Below are 18,287 nucleotides of genomic sequence, written 5' to 3'. Positions count from 1 at the left end.
TTGCTGAAGACACCCTTATGAGGCAAGACTTGCTTCAGTGGGGCTTTGGTGCTCACTGAGTCTTCCCCCTGAGTGTGTCACTTATGGATCTGAGGAGTTGTAATTGGATGGTCCCACTCTGACCACTGGGTATACTGGCTCTTGGATCTAAGGAGGTGCTAATTTAGCCTCTGCCTGAGGCTACCCAGCAGGAGCTACGAGCAGATCTGCAGAAAACCGACTTCTGCGCATGGGCCACAAAGTTTCAATTGCACTGTACGTGCATGCTCGCATGTGGTATTTTGTGGAAGAGCTACACTCAAGGGGCCAAAGAGCCACATGTGGCTCACGAGCCGCAGTTTGCCGACCACAGGCCTAGTTGACCATAACTTTGGCAGCTGTGTTGGTGGCAGTGGTAGTGGCTGTGGCAGTGGCAGTGGCGGTGGCGGTGGTGGTGGCAGTGGCTATGGTGGCTTCTGCAATAGCAGCCCTTTCAGTGGTGGTGGCTTCCATGATGGCGGCCGTATCCCCTGCTGCTTTGGTGGCAGCAACCTCGTTGTCGGGGGCTTCGGTGATGGCAGTGGCGGTGTAGGTGGCTGAGGCGGCACCCAGGAATTTCCATCTTTTGTAACAAGAGGAAACAAGTTTATTCTTTGTTCAGAGAAGAAATTATTTTATTTCTCAGGGTTGCTTACTGCAAACTCAACCTTGAAAATTATCCAAGTAAAGAGAATTCTGGGCATTGCTTCTTGGCATACTTAGCAAGAATGTGCAAGGCAGAGCTGGGACTAGTGTAGGCAAGTGGAGCGCCCAGAATGCACAATTTAAGGAGGCATTTACTCTCAGTGTCATGTAGGAACAGGGGCAACATTTTTACAATTTGAGATTGTGTCTCCCTCCAATTTTGTGTCTTAGTTCACCCTAGTCGTGGGACTGGTGCCTGGACACTCAGGACCCCTGACACCCTGCCTCTCCCAGCCCAGGGCTCTAAGGGCAGGCGGATCTTTAACAGGGTCATAGAAGATAAAGGAAAATTCTCATCTGTAGAAAGAGAGTAATAGACAGACTTCAGCTAGAATGAAGTAACTGTGATTAGATGTGCTCTCCTGGAATAAACAATTAAAAATTCAGACAAATATAACTATATCAATGGCCTAAACCTGTGCTGTCCAATACAGTAGCTACTAGCCACATGTGGCTAGTGAGCATCTGAACATGGCTAGTGCAATTGAGGACTACACTTTAAATTTTTATTTAATTTCAATTAATTTAAATTTAAAAATGGATACTCCATTTCCTCAAAATATTAAACATGGGACTGCCTTTGATCCAACAATGTCACTTCTGGGAATATATCCAAAGAAACTCAAAACACAAGTTTGAAAGGAACATATGCACCCCTATGTTCATTGCAGCATTATTTACAATAGCCAAGACATGGAAACAGCCCAAGTACCCATCAGTAGATGAGTGGATTAATAAAAGCTATGGGCCTTGGCTGGTTTGGCTCAGTGGATAGAGTGTCGGCCTGCGGATTGAAGGGTTCCGGGTTCGGTTCTGGTTGGGGGCATGTAACTTGGTTGCGGGCACATCCCCAGTGGGGGGCGTGCAGGAGGCGGCTGATTGATGTTTCTCTCTCACCGATATTTCTAACTCTCTATCCCTTTCACTTCCTCTCTGTGAAAAATCAATAAAATATATTTTTAAAAAATAAAAATAAAAGCTATGGTACTTTTACACAATATAATACTACTTGGCTGTAAAGAAAGGAGAAATTTATAACTTTTGTGATAGTATGGCTGGATGTACAAAGTATTATGGTACGTGAAATAAGCCAGTTAGAGAAGGACAAATACCATATGATCTCACTTATATGTGGAATCTAATGAACAAAATAAATTCATGAACAAAATGGAAACATAGGATGGATACATGGAAGAGACTGACATCTATCAGAGGGGAGAGGTATTGGGGGGTTGGATGAAAGAAGGTGAGGGATTAAGAAAATAACATATACATGTCACAGACAACAGTGTGATGATAGGGCAGGGAGGAACTGGGAACTGGCAAGTGGGCTGAATGGCTGACCTCTTGGTCCCTCTCCCTGCCTTGCAGGCTCTGATGGATCAGTGATGGTGAATAAGGGAATTGGGGTGGGTGGGTGGTGGGAGGACTGGGCTGGCTATTAGGCCGTTGGAATCACCAGCTCATTCCCGGCTGCTCAGGGGCTCGGGCCTGCAGGAAAATGGGCACCAGCAACTTCACCTCCATGGAGGTGGGCAAAGTGGTGGGAAATGGGGATAGAAAGGCACTTTGCTTGGGGCGATAGGTACATGATGCAGTGTGCAGATGATGTTTTATTGAGTTGTACACTTGAAACCTGTATGGTTTTGTGAACCAATGTCACACCAAATTAATTAAATTAAAAAGTATATATCTATATCTATTTCTATATCTATCTCTATATCTATCTATCTATCTATCTATCTACCTATCTATCTATCATCTATCATCTACCTATAATAAGAATGGATACTCCAAGTATGAAAATCTGTCAAGTATGCTTACAATAACTTGGGTATGTGAATCTAATTTTTCAACTATAAATTTTATGAAATCTAAATACAAGTCAATTATTTCTGAAAAATATTTACTGTGTAAATTGAGATATACATATCCTATATAATAAAAGACCAGAGGCCATAGCGTCACGACCGAAACAACCGCTTGACCAGTTGCCATGAGGTGGCATTGACCACCTCGCGGTCCCTCCCTCTCCCCCACTTCCCCGGCCCACAAGTGGGGGCAGGGAGGAACTGGGATCTGGCAAGTGGGCTGAATGGCTGACCTCTTGGTCCCTCTCCCTGCCTCGCAGGCTCTGATGGATCAGTGATGGTGAATGGGGGAATTGGGGTGGGTGGCAGGAGGACCAGACTGGCTATTAGGCCGTTGGAATCACCAGCTCATCCCCGGCTGCTCAAGGGCTCAGGCCTGCAGGAAAATGGGCACCGGCAACTTCACCTCCACGTGCATGCACCCGGCCGGCCACTGATGGAATGTGCTGCCTGCTCAGGGCTGCTCACGTCGGGGAGGGTAGGTCGTGGGTGTGCCCCACAGCCTCCATCAGTGCCTCAAGCCCAGCAGTAGTGGCGGTGGTTCCCACATGAGTAGCCCCAAGCGGGCAGCACGTTCTATCAGCAGCCGGCCTGTTGCACGCACATGGAGGTGAAGTCACCGGCACCCACTTTCCTGCAGGCCTGAGCCTCTGAGCAGCCGGGGATGAGCTGGTGATCCCAACAGCTTGACAGTCCAGTGGCAGAGGCAGTGTTCTGCCTGGGGACTGGCAAATGGGCAGAAGATGGCCCTGATTGCAGGAGGCTAGGCCTAGGGACCCTACCTGCACAATTTTGTGCACTGGGCCTCTAGTATAAGTATAAATGCATACTAAATTTTGAAGTCTTGATGCAAAAATGATGTAAACTAAATCGTTAATCAATTTTGAAATAATATTTTTGATATTATTTCAATAATATTTTTGATATCACTGAAAAAACTGAAAAGGAGAAATACACGAGTGCACAACTATACTTTAAAATTCCAACACTCCTTTCTTAGTAATTGCTGAAAAAAAGTAGACAGAAAACAACAGGAAATTTGAAGGCTTCAATAATACCATCAACCAATTTGACCTAATGGATATTACAGAACATGCCACCGAACAATAAGATATAAATTCTTTAAAAGTACACATAATACATTTACTAAGATGCTGGAGACCAATTCCAGCATGACAGCAGGGCTGCATCTGGGAATGGCTGAAGGCATTTCCCCAAACCTGAATAGGATACATTAAATTGATTCTTGGCTTCCAGACAGTTAAAGGGCATCTTAATCTACATGTTATTGCCTCCTACTGGCCAAACACCCGAACAGCCGTAGGCTAATTCCCCCATTCTGACAATGTTTCTGCGTACCTTTTGAAGTGTATATCTCTGCCTCGCTTCAGGACAAGCTGTGTTAATAAAAAGCATGGGGTCCTGGGGATGAGGAGAACCTAAGGCCTTATACTTAAGATCTTAGAACTTAGCTCCTTTACCTAAGCTCCTCTGACTCCCAATGCCTTTCAAGATTATACTTCGTCCCAGGACTCTTTATTAGTCTCTGGACTCCTATTATTTAACATCTATGCACAGCCTTCTCCAGATTCCTGAACCCTTCTTGATGCTGGGACAAGAACCCTGGCACTAAGATAGACCACATGCTGGGCAAGAAAATAAGTCTCAGTAGACTTAAAAGGATTAAAATAATAGAAAATCGTGTTCTTTGACCATAATGGCATTAAACTAGAATTATCTTGAATATTCTTAAATATCTAGAAATTAACACATTTATAAATAACCAATGAATCAAAGAAGAAATAGCAAGGAAAATTAGAAAATGTTTGAACTGAATAATAAAAATACGATGCATTAAAATTCATGAGATACATGTAAAGCAGTCTCTGGAGGAAATTTCATTTGTACAATTTATTCACCTTATTTTGAATTAGGTTCAAAGATTATATATATAACTGGAAGAGGAGCAGTTTTTTAAAAAACTATTTTTTATTGATTTCAGAGAGGAAGGAAGAAGAAGAGAAGGATAGAAGCATCAATGATGAGAGAAAATCATTGATTGGTTGCCTCCTGGACACCCCCTACTGGGGATTGAGCCTGCAACGGGAGCATGTGCCCTTGACTGGAATCGAACCGGTGACCCTTTAGTCCAGTGGTTCTCAACCTTCTGGTCCTTTAAATACAGTTCCTCATGTTGTGACCCAACCATAAAATTATTTTCGTTGCTACTTCATAACTGTAATGTTGCTACTGTTATAAATCATAATGTAAATATCTGATATGCAGGATGGTCTTAGGCGACCCCTGTGAAAGGGTCGTTCGACCGCCAAAGGGGTTGCGACCCACAGGTTGAGAACCACTGCTTTAGTCCATAGGCCAACGCTCTATCCACTGAGCCAAACCAGCTAAGGCTCAAAGATATTTTTAATGATAGAATAAAATGTATAAATAGTACATTTTATTTTTAATTAGGTTTCAAGATTTTTTAATGATAAATTTTTAAATGGAAATGTGGATATTGGGGAGAAGAATTGGTCAATCCTTGTGAAATAGTCTAATTTGTTCACAAACTCATCTAAAATGGAAGGTTCCGATAGCCCCAATGTTAAAGTATTTTTTTGTCATTCAATATTATTTTATACTAGAGGCCCAGTGCATGGATTCGTGCACATTGAAAGGAAATTAATTAGAAGGTGGCCAGTGGGGTGGGACTGGGAGAGATGGGCCAGACATGCCCTGCCGCCAACCTTCCACAGCCCCTCCCTGGCTGGTTGCACCTGGGGTGGCGCTGGGGCTCGAAGGGCATCTGCAAAGTGAGTGGGGTCCCTCTGGCAGGGGAGGCCCCTTGGCCTGGCCTTCAGGGATCAGGCCAAAACTGGCAGTCCAACATCTCCCAAGGGGTCCCAGAGTGTCAGAGGGCACTCTGTAAAGTTGCTGTCACTGGGCAGCTCCTGCATTGAGTGCCTGCTCCCTGGTGGTCAGAGTGCATCATATCTACTGGCTGGCCAGTTGGTAGGCCAGTGGCTTAGCTTTTTATATATATAGACTAGAGGCCTGGTGCATGAAATTCATGAAGGGGGAAGGGGTCCCTCAGCCTGGCCTACACCCTCTCCAATTTGGGACCCCTTGGGGGATGTCTGACTGCTGGTTTAGGCCCAATCCCGCAGTCAGACATCCCTCTCACAATCTGGGAACACTGGTTCCTAACCACTCACCTGCCTGCCTGCTTGATCACTTCTGACCCATCTGCCTGCCTGTCTGATCACCCCTAACTGCCTCAGCCTGCCTGCCTGATCACCCCTACCTGCCTCTGTCTGCCAGTCTGATTGCCCCTAACCACTCTCCCCTGCCGGCCTGATTGCCCCTAACCGCCTCTGTCTCAGCCCACCACCATGGCTTTGTCTGGAAAGATGTCTGGAAGATGTCCGGTCTATCCAGTCTAATTAGCATATTACCCTTTTATCAATTTAGATTAGTTTCAGGTGCACAGAATATTGGTTAGATATTTATATAACTTAAGTTATGTAAATAGTATACTCATCTGACATCATATATAGTTATTACAATATTATTGACTATATTCCCTATGCTGTACTTTACATTCCTGTGGCTATTTTGTAGCCAACAATGTGTACTTCTTAATCCCTTCATCTATTTCATCCAACCATCCAACCCCCTTCCCATCTGGCAATCATCAGATTGTTCTCTATATCATGAGTCTGTTTTTATTTTGCTTGTTCATTTATTTTGTTCTTTAGATTCCACATATAAGTGAAATCTTATGGTATTTGTCATTCCCTGTCTGACTTGTTTCACTTAGCATAATACCCTTCTAGAGAGAAATTTATAGTATTAAATGTTTAAATGCTTATATTATGAAAAAATGTTAAAAAATCACTTAAGTAGCTTCTACCTTGAGAAACTAGCAAAAGAAGAGCAAATAAAAAACAAAGGAGGAAGAATATAAGTAAACTAAGAGCAAAAGTCAATGAAAGATTATCAGCAGACAAAAAAATTCAATGAAATCAAAGATAGTTCTTTGAAAAGATGAATAAAATAGATAAATTTCTAGATGGATTGATCAAGGAAGAAAGATAAAACACACAAAATTCTAGTATCAGCATGAGAGGATTCACTCCAGAGCCTTTAGACATTAAAAGAGTAATAAGAAAATGTTTTAAAAATTCTATGCCAAATTAAGAAGCTCAAAACACAGAGTTTATCCAGGCTGATGTGGCTAAGTGGTTGAGCATTGACCACTCAATGGTCATGGTTCCATTCCTGGTCAGGCCATATGGCCGGGTTGCAGGCTCGATCCTAGTGGGGGGCATGTAGGAGGCAGATGTTTCTCTCTGATTGACGTTTCTCTCTCTTTCCCTCTCCCATCCTCTTTTGGAAATTAATAAAAACATTTAAAAACACACAGAGTTTATTTAGTCAATTTAAAATAAAGCAAGAAGTCAAGGGAAAGAGATGAGGTAGATTAACACACCAAGAGAGTCTGCAAGCACACCATGCAAATCCTGTATTGAGCAGTGTTCATATGTCCTGTTTTTCTCTGCCTCATCAATCCTTTTTTCTGATGTGTGGTTTTAAAGACTAAAGTGATCTTGAACAGGGGGCTCTGTAATGTGTTATCTGGGGCCAACACACATACTTGTGGAGCAAGTATACCTAGCGTAGTTGTAGCTCTTTGTTGGCCTAAGGAACAGCTATAAATTTCACACTTAGTTTTTGTAAATATGGTTTTATTGATTTTAGAGCGAGAGAGAGGCAGGGAGAAGGAGGAAGAGAGAGAGACATCAATGAGAAAGATCCATGAATTAGCTGCCTCCTACATGCCCCTTACTAGGGATTGAGCCTCCAGCTTGGGCATATGCCCAGACCTGAAATTGAACCAATGACATCTCAGTGCATGGGACCATGCTCAACCAACTGAGCCAGATTAGCCAGAGGTACCCTTATTTCCTGGGGAAGAGACATATGATTCCAAAATGAGTATTACTTATCGGTGGTCAATTTAAGACTTCATAAAGGAATGCTTCATATGCCTCATGCATATTTAGTGTATCGAATATTTGGTCTTTCCATCACTTTTCCACCCTTTTCTATCTTCCTCCTCCTTATCCTACAACATTAATAATAAAGATGATGATGATAATAATTGCTTTCATTTAATGACTTTGTATTGGTATAAAGCAAGGATGCTTTATGTAAATATATATCTTTTAATCCACCCAGAAGTTCTATAAATGAAGTTTATTTTCCATATTTTATGGTTGAGATAATAGAGGCTCATTGATGTGACTTCCTCAGAGCAGAGCCTTTGCTGATTTTGGTCTTGTTCCTAAGCAGAAAGGTGAAGGACAGATACCTCTGAGAAGGGATGATTGTATACTGAAAAACACAACAACAAAAAACAAAAAACCCTTTACCTGGTTTTGTGCCGGTTTTTGAGACAGTTGTTTAAATAAAGCCCAGTGGTGATGCAAGTCAGCAGTACCAGAAGTGCCAAGACGATACCCATTATGATGATTGTTGTACTGTCGGGCTCAGCAACTGAAATACAGATGTCCCACTATCAGTTTCCCTGAAGATAGTTGTTCCCACATTCACTTCCTGCTCAGCGAATCCCCAGTCATGTTCCCTCTAAGAGGAATACATTGTGGATCCTCCATCTATTTCCATTTCCCTTTCAAAGTATGGCTAATTAGTAAGTTCAAGCCTCCGTTCAAATATTATCTTACTCAGCTTACGTGTTCAGAAAATAAAAATAAAAGTAACCAAATAAATTCATTTCTTCCATGGAAGAGTATCAATGTAATAATATGCAACACAATTGAGAGTGTTGAGTAAAGAGTAGGTCAGGGAGGTAACCCATGGGGTTTATTCAAGGTTGAAGCTGGTAGCCTGGGACAGCATGAAAGAATCAAGGGACTGGAGGTCTCTATGTGGCTGACAATCCTATGTAAAAAGAGATAAAGTATAAGTTGGAAGAATTTGAAGTTAAATTGTGTTAAACAGTGAGATATTGGGGTTTAATGTTTTAGAACTGAAACATATTCACTTTCAGATCAAGCTCACGGTCTGACACTGGCAGTAGGTGATTGAAATGAAGGGGGTCTCTGTACTGTCCCTATTCCTGGAACACTTGTTGCCTTTCCCTTAACCATGCTTATTGGACAATTTCTTTAAAAAATATTTTTATTGATTTCAGAGAGGAAGGGACAGGGAGAGATAGAAAAATCAATGATGAGAGTCATTGATTGGCTATTTCCTGCACACCCTCCACTGGGGATGGAGCCCACAACCTAATGAAATCGTGACCTCCTGGCTCATAGGTTCGTGCTCAAATACTGAGGCACACCAACTGGGCCTTACTGGACAACTTCTACTTACTCTTCAGTCAGCAGGTGCAATATTAACTCAGAGAAGCTGATGTTGAGAAAAAGTGCCTAAAACACAGAATTAAGGCAGAAACAAATTCATATCTCTTTAATATCATGCGAAAACATTATCTAGTAAAGTTATCTAAGCTATTCTGGAAGACTATATTAGCCTCTCTGACTTAAGAAACTTGTGGAAATAGGTGGTCCAGGAAAATACAGTGCATGCTATAGTGAATAAAACAATAAGACTGGCAACAGTAGAAGGATTACACATGGAAAAAGATAATCATGATTTACTAGAAAAATTCAGCCATAGAATGAATAAATATTATAGCCAAAGATGTGCCATAAATTTAAAACCTATTAATGAATAGTAGCCTCTTCGAAGGAATATAACAAAGCAGAAATACAAAAATTTAAGAAAAATGTGACAACAGGATCTAGCAGAGATCAAGAAAGAACTGAATATATATATATCACAGTCATAACTGCATGTCAGCAGGAATTTGATCTGCATCTAGGCTCATAGTATTTTTTCAATAGGTCATCTAGATAGAAGGAGAATACAGCAAGGTTTAGGGGAGCCCGGGCCGGGTGGCACAGTTGGTTGGAGCTTTGTCCAGTACACCAAAGGGTTGTGGGTTTGGTTCCCAGTCAGGTCACATACCTAGGTTGCGGGTTCAAACTTGGGTTGGGTGTGTATGGATGGCAACTAATTGATGTTTCTCATTCATATTGATGTTTCTCTCTCTGTCTCTCTAAAATTCAATAAATGTATCATATCCTTGGGTAAGGTTTTAAGAAAAAAGGCTGAGGAGAAACATAAAATAAGAAGCACAAGAGATTGGCCTATTAGAGGGCTAGGAAGGAGAAAGTCTGAAAGTGTTTTTTGGTGAAGAGTGCTATGGTTTGCATGTTTATGTCCCCTCAAAATTCATATGTTGAATCCCAATGCCCAATATGGGTCCTGAGCTCATGAATGGGATTAGTGTCCTTATAAAAGAGACCACCTTGCAACCCCCTCATGTTCCCTATCCCTTCTACCATGTGAAGACACATGGAAAGGTTGGCTATCACAACCTGGAAGAGGGCTTTTTACCAGAACCTGACTGTGCTGACGCCCTGATATTGAACATCCAGACTCCAGAACTGTGAGAAATAAATTTTTGTTGTTTATAAGCCATCCCACCTGTGGTACTTTGTTATACCAGCCTGAATGGACTAAGATAAGAAGGTCCTATTCCATGGAGAGGTTAAATAGGTAAAGACTGGAAAATTGTCAGGAAAGGATGGGAGAAGGTAGAAAAAAAAAACAGGAGGGAAGTTGGGTCCTATAAGCAAGACTGGTGTTGGTGTGATGAAGAGAGCAGAACCAAGCTTATGTGCTTATAGCTGCCACCACCATGGAGTGTGAGCATCAAGCCCATTTTGTGGCCACAGTGAGGGGAGAGATAAAACTGACCTGTTGTGAACAATTGTTCTTCCTTTTTCTGATTCAGAACTGGGTTCCAGATGGAACATGTCAGATTCTTCTGAGAAGCTTCTCTGAGGAGCAGTGCTGTTGTTACATGGAATAAGCCGCCTTTGTCCTGGGTGTGAGTCTCAAACTCAGCTGGAATTTCTGTCTCCTCAGAGTCCCTCCACTGGACCTTTGGCTGAGGGAACCAGCCCTCTGACTTGCACTCTAATCGGAGTTGTCGGGATTTAGTGACTTCCACATGGAACTGAGGATGTGAGCCAAGAGCTGGGAAGAGGAAGAGTCAGGTCCTAAGCTCATTTTCCTGCACACACATCCCTCCCCTGCTTCTCAAGAGTTTTTGCTGCCTCCTAGACCTCAGAACAGGGACCTGAGGCTCTAAGGAAATCTTGGCAACAGAAAATGAAACCTAGACTCCTGGGCTAGAGAGGAATCCAACACAATCCAGTACAAATGGCCCCTGCCTATTGCTTGACTCCCACTGTGAGTGACTTTACTATCTTTTACTTAGCCCCAAGCAGGATATATGGGGTAATGGGGTGAATAGAAGTAATGTCCATCTCCCTTTCTCCTATGACTTGTTTATATTTCCCAGAAAAATTGGATCAGAGGAAGCAGCCCATCCCAGAATAAACTCACTCCTTTGGGGTGTCAGGGCAATAAATGTGGGCCATTACCTGCCACTTTCAGCTCAATCACTGCATCACTGTAGAAGGAGCCATTTTTGAATGCACAGCGATACTGCCCATTGTCAGAGGGTTGGACATTGAGGATTCTCAGCACCACGATCCCCTTAGGCATGACATTTTTCACAAGCTCTGTCCTCCCTAAATACTCCTCCATGGCTTCCTCAGGCTTGTCTCTCCCATCCTCATACAGGTGCACCACATGGGAGGGTAGGGATCTGGTCCAGCTTATTTCCATATTTTTAACATTTTGAGGAGGCAAGAAGAAGCAGGGCAGCTCAGCTTCACCACCCAGGATGGCCACCAAAGGTTCATGGGGCCCCTGGACTTGGAATGCTCCTAAAAATAGAACAGAGATGGAGTCAGGGTGGGTTGGGACAGGATTTGGGCAGATGAAGTGGGATCGACTGCATATACATTTGGCTATTTCCTCATAACCAACTCTTGGGGACAAGATCTGAAAGTGGATAGTTGCTGGGTCATGGGGATCTTTTCTGAGCTGAACATACACACAGAGCTAGGAGGATGCAGAAGATATTAGACATAGGAGGTCTAGGCTGGCTAAAATGAGACAAGCAAACAACTTAGGGCAAAAACTTTGAGGACACACTCACTTGGGGTCCACACAATCCTGAGAGCAAGTGGCTCTTTAAAATTTGGGCCCTAGGCTCCTCACTTAACTCACCCTGTGGGGAGGGATCTGAGGAATGTGATGGCAGGAGATGGATAATAGACATGTTAATCCCTTCAGGTCAGGTGCTGACCTTGTCCATAGAACGGAGGGATCACATAGGAACTCTGATGGTTCTGGATGGAGAGTTGGATAACTGTGTTGAGAAAGAATCTGATGCAGCTCATTGGAAAAGATATTTGAGAATCATTAATAATGTTTGCCATGAGCATGGGATGAGAAAATTGGGGCATACAAGCTAATTTTTGCCAATATTATTCTACATTATCTTGAGGCTCTAAGAACTTATGCTTACCATATGGGCACTTTCATTTTCTCTCAATCTTTATCCCACCACATGCACATTTATACTTAGGTGTACACACACACACACACACACACACACACACACACACACACAGGCTTGGACCAGGAGATACAAGTAAAATGCCTAGTACACTTCCGGGTACTTAGTAAATGGAATAAAGTTATCTTTTTTACTTTTCCAGGATCTTATAACATTTGTATTTTTGTCAAACTTTTGCTTCCATCTTCCCTCTCTTTTTCTTTTCCTTCCCCTTATGTAACAGTGAATCAGAGACACATATAAGGATTCCTACCTGCATCCAATATGAGCATCTGGAAGGAGAGGTGGAGTGAGATGAGGATGCCATGATAAATTGGAGAGACTCGCTGCCTCCTCAGGTCACTGAGGCAGGGTGATCCCAAGGCTTTGTGCTGATGACTCATTGGAAAAGGAGGGAAACACTGTAATGAGGGGAGAGGAAAAAGAGATCTCTGAGACGTAAGTCAAGGGGCAGAGAGAGAAATGAACTCAGGAACCTGTCTCTTGGACAGGGAAGGGGAACATCTCATCTATGGGAGTAAGGTGAGGAGCAGAGTAAGATTCTTGCTTTTTTTCCTACAAGTTTGGGACTTTTGATTTTCAGGAATTTACAGGGCACTCATGGCTCTGACTACCTTCTACATGCTAATGACTAACTCCCAAATGTACATAATGTCTGGTGACCCAGTGGCAGGACCCTGCTTCTATAGGGACCAGGAGGTAAGGGGTCCCTCTTCCTTGGACCAACAGAAAAACTAGGTGGCTTCTATCATTTTCCACCCCAATACCTCCCCTGCCTGGCCAAGGCAGTCTTATGATACCCCATTCTAGTAGCAGTAGTGAGGAAAGGTTGGAACATGCATCAACTACCACTAAATCCTGGAATTTGGTGGGCCTGGCTGTGAAGTTTGCTGCCCAAGGCCTAGAGCTCAGAAATCTTGCTGCTCAAGATAGTCTACTCAGAGCTGGCTCAAAGAATGGGAGGAAGGTATTCCCAAAGTCATGCTTTCTTTAGGTGGAGGTAATACACTTTGTATGTGGGGTAATGGATCCTGAGCTGGTAGAGGCATGTGGTATATAATTTTGCAGGGTCTGAAGGACCATGGGAGCACCACAGAGATGGAGCATATATTACCTCTCCATGGACTAGGCAGCACTTCTCAACCTTTTAAATGACATGGCACACAGAGAAAATAATGATATTTTGGGGTACAATGTACTAAACTGAAAGAAAATTAGGCTATATTGGCTTCATGGGAAAAATTATTTTCTCTATATTATATAATTATAAGAATAAAGAAATAGAATTTATTAAGAAATATGTGCCCGGCCAGTGTGACTCAGTTGGATAGGTATCATCACATGCACTGAAAGGTTGCTGGTTCAATTCCTGCTCAGGACATATGCCTGGTTTGCAGGCTCAATCACCAGAGGGGCAAGTAGGAGGCAGCCAATTGATGTTTCTCTCCCTTGGATCTCTCTCTCTCTCTCTCTCTCTCTCTCTCTCTCTCTCTAGACCAATAAAAACATATATTATAAAGAAACTAGAGGCCTAGAACACAAAAATTTGTGCACTCAGGAAGGTGTCCCTCAGCCTGGCCTGTGCCCTTTTGCAGTCTAGAACCACTTAGGGGATGACCACCTGCTGGCTTAGGCCCACTCCCCAGGGGATTGGGCCTAAGCTGGCAATCAGACATCACTCTGGCAGCCTAGGAGCTCTTGGGGGATGTCCACTTGCCAGCGTGGAGCCGGTCTAAGCTGCAGTCAGACATTCTTAGCACTGCTGAGGAGGCGGGAGAGGCTCCCACCACCACTGCTGTACTGGCAGCCATCAGCCTGGCTTGTGGCTGAGCAGAGCTCCACCCTATGAGAGCACACTGACCACCAAGGGGCAGCTCCTGCATTGAGCATCTGCCCCTGGTGGTCAGTGTGTGTCATAGTGACCAGTCATTCCCAGTCTTTCTGCTATTAGGGTAAGTTTGCATATTATCCTTTTATTATATAGGATAGAGGCCTGGTGCCCAGGTGGGGGCCGGCTGGTTTTCCCTGAAGGGTGTCCTGGATCAGGGCAAGGGTCCCGCTTGGGTGCCTGGCCAGCCTGGGTGAGGGGCTTATGGGTGTTTGCAGGCTGATCACATCCCCTTCAGGGTGGGCATCCCCACTGGGGTGTCTGACCAGCCTGGGTGAGGGGCTGATGGTTGTTTGCAGGCTGGTTAAGCCCCCCCACACAGTGGGGACCCTCACCCCATGGAGCTTTGGCCAGCCTGGGTGAGGGGCTGATGGCTGTTTTCAGGCTGGCCACACCCCCTTTAGGGTGGGGAGGTCCCCAGTGGGGTGCCTGGCCAGTCTCGGTGAGGGGCTGAGTGCTGTTTTCAGTCTGGCCAAGCCTCCAACAACAGAAGCTCCCAGCCTCTCCTTTTTTTTCATTCTGGGATTTATTTACCTTCTATAATTGAAACTTTGTAGCCTTGAGAGGAGCTCAGAGCCAGCCAGGGTGGGTGGGAGGGAAGCCTCCTGTTCACTCCAGCTCTGTGGCCACGGCCAGCTGAAAGCAGGTATCTGGGGTTTATTTACCTTCTATCATTGAAACTTTGTTGCTTTGAGTGGAGCTCAGAGCTGGCCGCAGCAGGCAGGAAGTTGGCTTCCTCCATCATTGGAGCAACCAAGCCTCCTGCTTGCTTCAGTTCTGTGGCTGCTGGCTGCCATCTTGGTTGGGTTAATTTGCATATAGTTACTCTGATTGGCTGGTGGGCATGGCATAAGGCATAGCAAAGGTACAGTCAATTTGCATGTTTGTCTTTTATTAGTGTAGATATGTTAAATATAAGTGTAGAAAGAATATCTCTAAAAAGCTTCCCCCCCATTGACCTCTCCCTGGCAGTTCCCAGCCTCCTGCCCATGCCCTCACCCCCCTAATATCTATGTCCATGGTTTATGATTATATGCATGCATACAGATCCTTTGGTTGTTCTCTTACTCCCCCCTCCCCACCCAAACTCCTCTGACTTCCCTCATAGGTTGGACAGTCTGTCAATGCTTCTATGTCTCTGTATCTATTTTTGTTCATCAGTTTATGTTGTTCATTATATTGCACATATGAGTGAGATCATGTGATATTTATCTTTCTCCAACTGGCTTATTTGACTTAGCAAAATGCTTTCCAGGTCCACCCATGCTGTTGCAAATGGTAAGAGTTCTTTTTTTTTTTTTTTTTTACAGAAGCATAATATTCCATTGTGTAGATGTACCACTGTTTTTTAATCCACTCATCTGCTGATGGGCACTTAGGCTGTTTCCAAATCTCAGCTATTGTAAATTGTGCTGCTCTGAACATAGGGGTGCATATATCCTTTCTGATTGTTGTTTCTGATTTCTTAGGATATATTTCCTAGAAGTGAGATTATTGGGTCAAATGGGAGTTCCATTTTTAATTTTTTGAGGAAATGCTATACTGTTTTCCACAGTGACTGCACCAGTCTGCATTCCCATCAGCAGTGGGTTCCTTTTTCTCCACATCCTAGCCAGCACTTGTCGTTTGTTGATTTGTTGATGATAGCCATTCTGACAGGTGTGAGATGGTATCTCATTGTCATTTTAATTTGCATATCTCAGATGATTAGTGACTTTGAGTGTGTTTTCAAATGTCTCTTGGCCTTCTATATGTCCTCTTTTGAAAGTGCCTAATTTAAGTCCTTTGCCCATTTTTTTATTAGATTGTTTATCTTCCTTTTGTTAAGTTGTATGATTTCCCTATAAATTTTGGAGATTAAACCCTTATTAGAGATAACATTGCCAAATATGTTCTCCCATGCAGCTGGCTTTCTTGTTGTTTTTTTTTATGGGTTTTGTTTTTTTGTGTGTGCAGAAGCTTTTTTATTTTGATGCAGTCCCATTTGTGATGTGGGGAATGAAAGGAAGGAATAGAAATCTGGTTCTCTCTCTGGAGGCTCCCAGTGGAGCTGGGATGCGAGGGTTCATGTTCCCAAGGCCAGGTGCAGGTATACAAACACACACACACACACACACACACACACACACGTACACACGGATAAACTTCTGACCCCAGCTGTTGGACGAGGTTGGGAGGGAGCTTCAGAAGATCATGGCAAGCAAAAGTAGTAGCTCTAAGAGCATCTGCAAAACCACCCCAAAGACCTTCCCGGCACAGGAGTTCTGGCTAAAAGCAAAGGTTCAAGAATATCCCAAGGCCCTTGAGTTGCCAAAATACCCAAATAACACTGATGTGTTGTGGCTACAGAAGCTAGGGAGAGGACCTGTAAATCTCCAACCAAAAAAAAAAAAAACAGAAGCAGAGGAGCCCCAGAGGCTGGCATCTGGAGGGGAGGCCACAACAAACAGTCTCAGGGCGTGACAGTGACACGCCTCCCTCAGCATTGCAGGGACCCACTGGGAAACAGAAGCTGCTATCCTGCCCCCACCCAAGTCACTGTCTTCCAGGGTGTCCCATCTCAATGTCCTAGACCAGTGAGGGCGAACCTTTTGAGCTCGGCGTGTCAGCATTTTGAAAAACCCTAACTTAACTCTGGTGCCGTGTCACATATAGAAATTTTTTGATATTTGCAACCATAGTAAAACAAAGACTTATATTTTTGATATTTATTTTATATATTTAAACAAAAGTTGATTCAGGCCAGGACCCAGAGGTCAGGTGTTAATGTAGCACGTGAAGCTGGAGGAGGGCAGGAAGGGAGGAAGTTCTCAGAGGTAGACGTTGAGGGTCCTCCGAATGCCCTGGCGGCAGAGCGGGTAGTTGGGGTGGTAGACATCAGGGTGGCGCATCAGGATTTCATTGCAGGCCTGGCAGAGGCACAGGTGCCGACAGGGCAGCAGCAGCACTGTCTTGCTCTGGTCCTGGCAGATGACGCACTTCTTCCACTCCTCTTGCTCCTTCAGCAACTTCCATGGGTCTTGATTGACTAGGGGCTCCTCATTGAGCCTCTCCCTGCCCCAGGCAGCAGTCACTCTGACCATTCTACCTTCTTCCTCTTCTGTCTCTGATCTGGGCCCTGCTTCAGGAAGAGTGTCCTGTTGTGAGGCCCTGGCTGCAGGCACCCTACTAGGGCCACCCTGGGGAGCCCCAGGTACCCCTCCCGAGTTTAGCCAGCTTGCCAGCTGCAGGCTTCGGCTCCAGACTCGGCGCCAAGCCTCCAAGCCCAGTGCGAGGCGAGACAGCCGTGTAACATCCTCTCGAAGCCTGTGGTAGGATGGCCGGGCATGGAGCTGACTGAGGGCCTGGGTGGCCAGCCTCATGATGAGGTCTGGGTGCAGCACGGTCACCGTCACCGCCAGCCCGCAAGCCAACAGCACCAGGCCAGTGAGATTGACAAGCACAAAGCTGGCCACGAGGTGGGCAGCCGAGGCCAGGAGCTCCATTGCTAGCTGGCATGGGGTCCAGAGGAGGATGGCCATGGCCACAGCACTGCTGGAAATGTAAGCCTTGAAGGCCTCCATAATGTCCGTCATCCTCCACAGTGGACCCATCACTGCATCCCATAGGGCCAGCAACAGGGAGAAAAGGTTCTGAGTGCTAATGAGGCAGATGTTGACCAGGCTGTTGATCACGTAGGCCACCAGGCTCATGGCAATGGCACGGACGTCACAGTCCTGGTGCAGCAGAGCATGGCCACTGGAGACCACATTGAGAATGCCCTGGTGCAGGATGTTCCGGCTCCTCAAGGCCCCGTGCGCGGCCAGGTGCCCCAGGAGCTTCAGGCTCTCCAGGCCAGAGCAGCAGCTGCACAGCAGGGTTCACAGGGCCTGAGCGCCCCCGAAAGTGAACCGCATCAGAGATTCCATCAAGGCCAGCAGTGACAGCAAGACTCCGCGGCCCAGGTGCACCAGGCTGGTCAGCACAGTGTGGGGCAGGTTGTAGATGAAGGCCAGCAGCCAGGCCACGGAGGCCAGGAGGGAGGACACTAGCAGGAAGTTCAGGTCCAACACTTATTAGGTTACCCAGGAGAAAACAGGGAGATTGGCAGGCTTAGTTCATTCTGAAGGAAGCAACGTACCCCGGTGACCTACAGGACAAGGTTTTATTCTCTGATTCAATAAAAGCCCACTAGTGTTGCTTTCAAAGCAACAACAAAATCATTCCTCTCCGTCGT

At 44.8% G+C, this 18,287-nt stretch overlaps 1 protein-coding gene across 1 annotated transcript in view; it reads right to left on the bottom strand.

Moving 5' to 3' along the window:
- Positions 1-16,881: 16,881 nt before the first annotated feature.
- Positions 16,882-18,287, bottom strand: part of LOC102420420 (E3 ubiquitin-protein ligase RNF26-like) — a 10,880-nt gene continuing 9,474 nt past the window's right edge. The window contains 1 exon segment of the mRNA XM_023747413.1: positions 16,882-18,122. Within this exon segment, the coding sequence (XP_023603181.1) occupies positions 16,882-18,122 (1,241 nt within the window).

Source organism: Myotis lucifugus, unplaced genomic scaffold (assembly GCF_000147115.1).
Source record: "Myotis lucifugus unplaced genomic scaffold, Myoluc2.0 scaffold_867, whole genome shotgun sequence".
In the NCBI taxonomy this organism is placed as follows: domain Eukaryota; kingdom Metazoa; phylum Chordata; class Mammalia; order Chiroptera; family Vespertilionidae; genus Myotis; species Myotis lucifugus.
The sequence above is the reverse complement of the archived record's forward strand: the minus strand, read 5'-3'. Positions and strand labels throughout refer to the sequence as shown.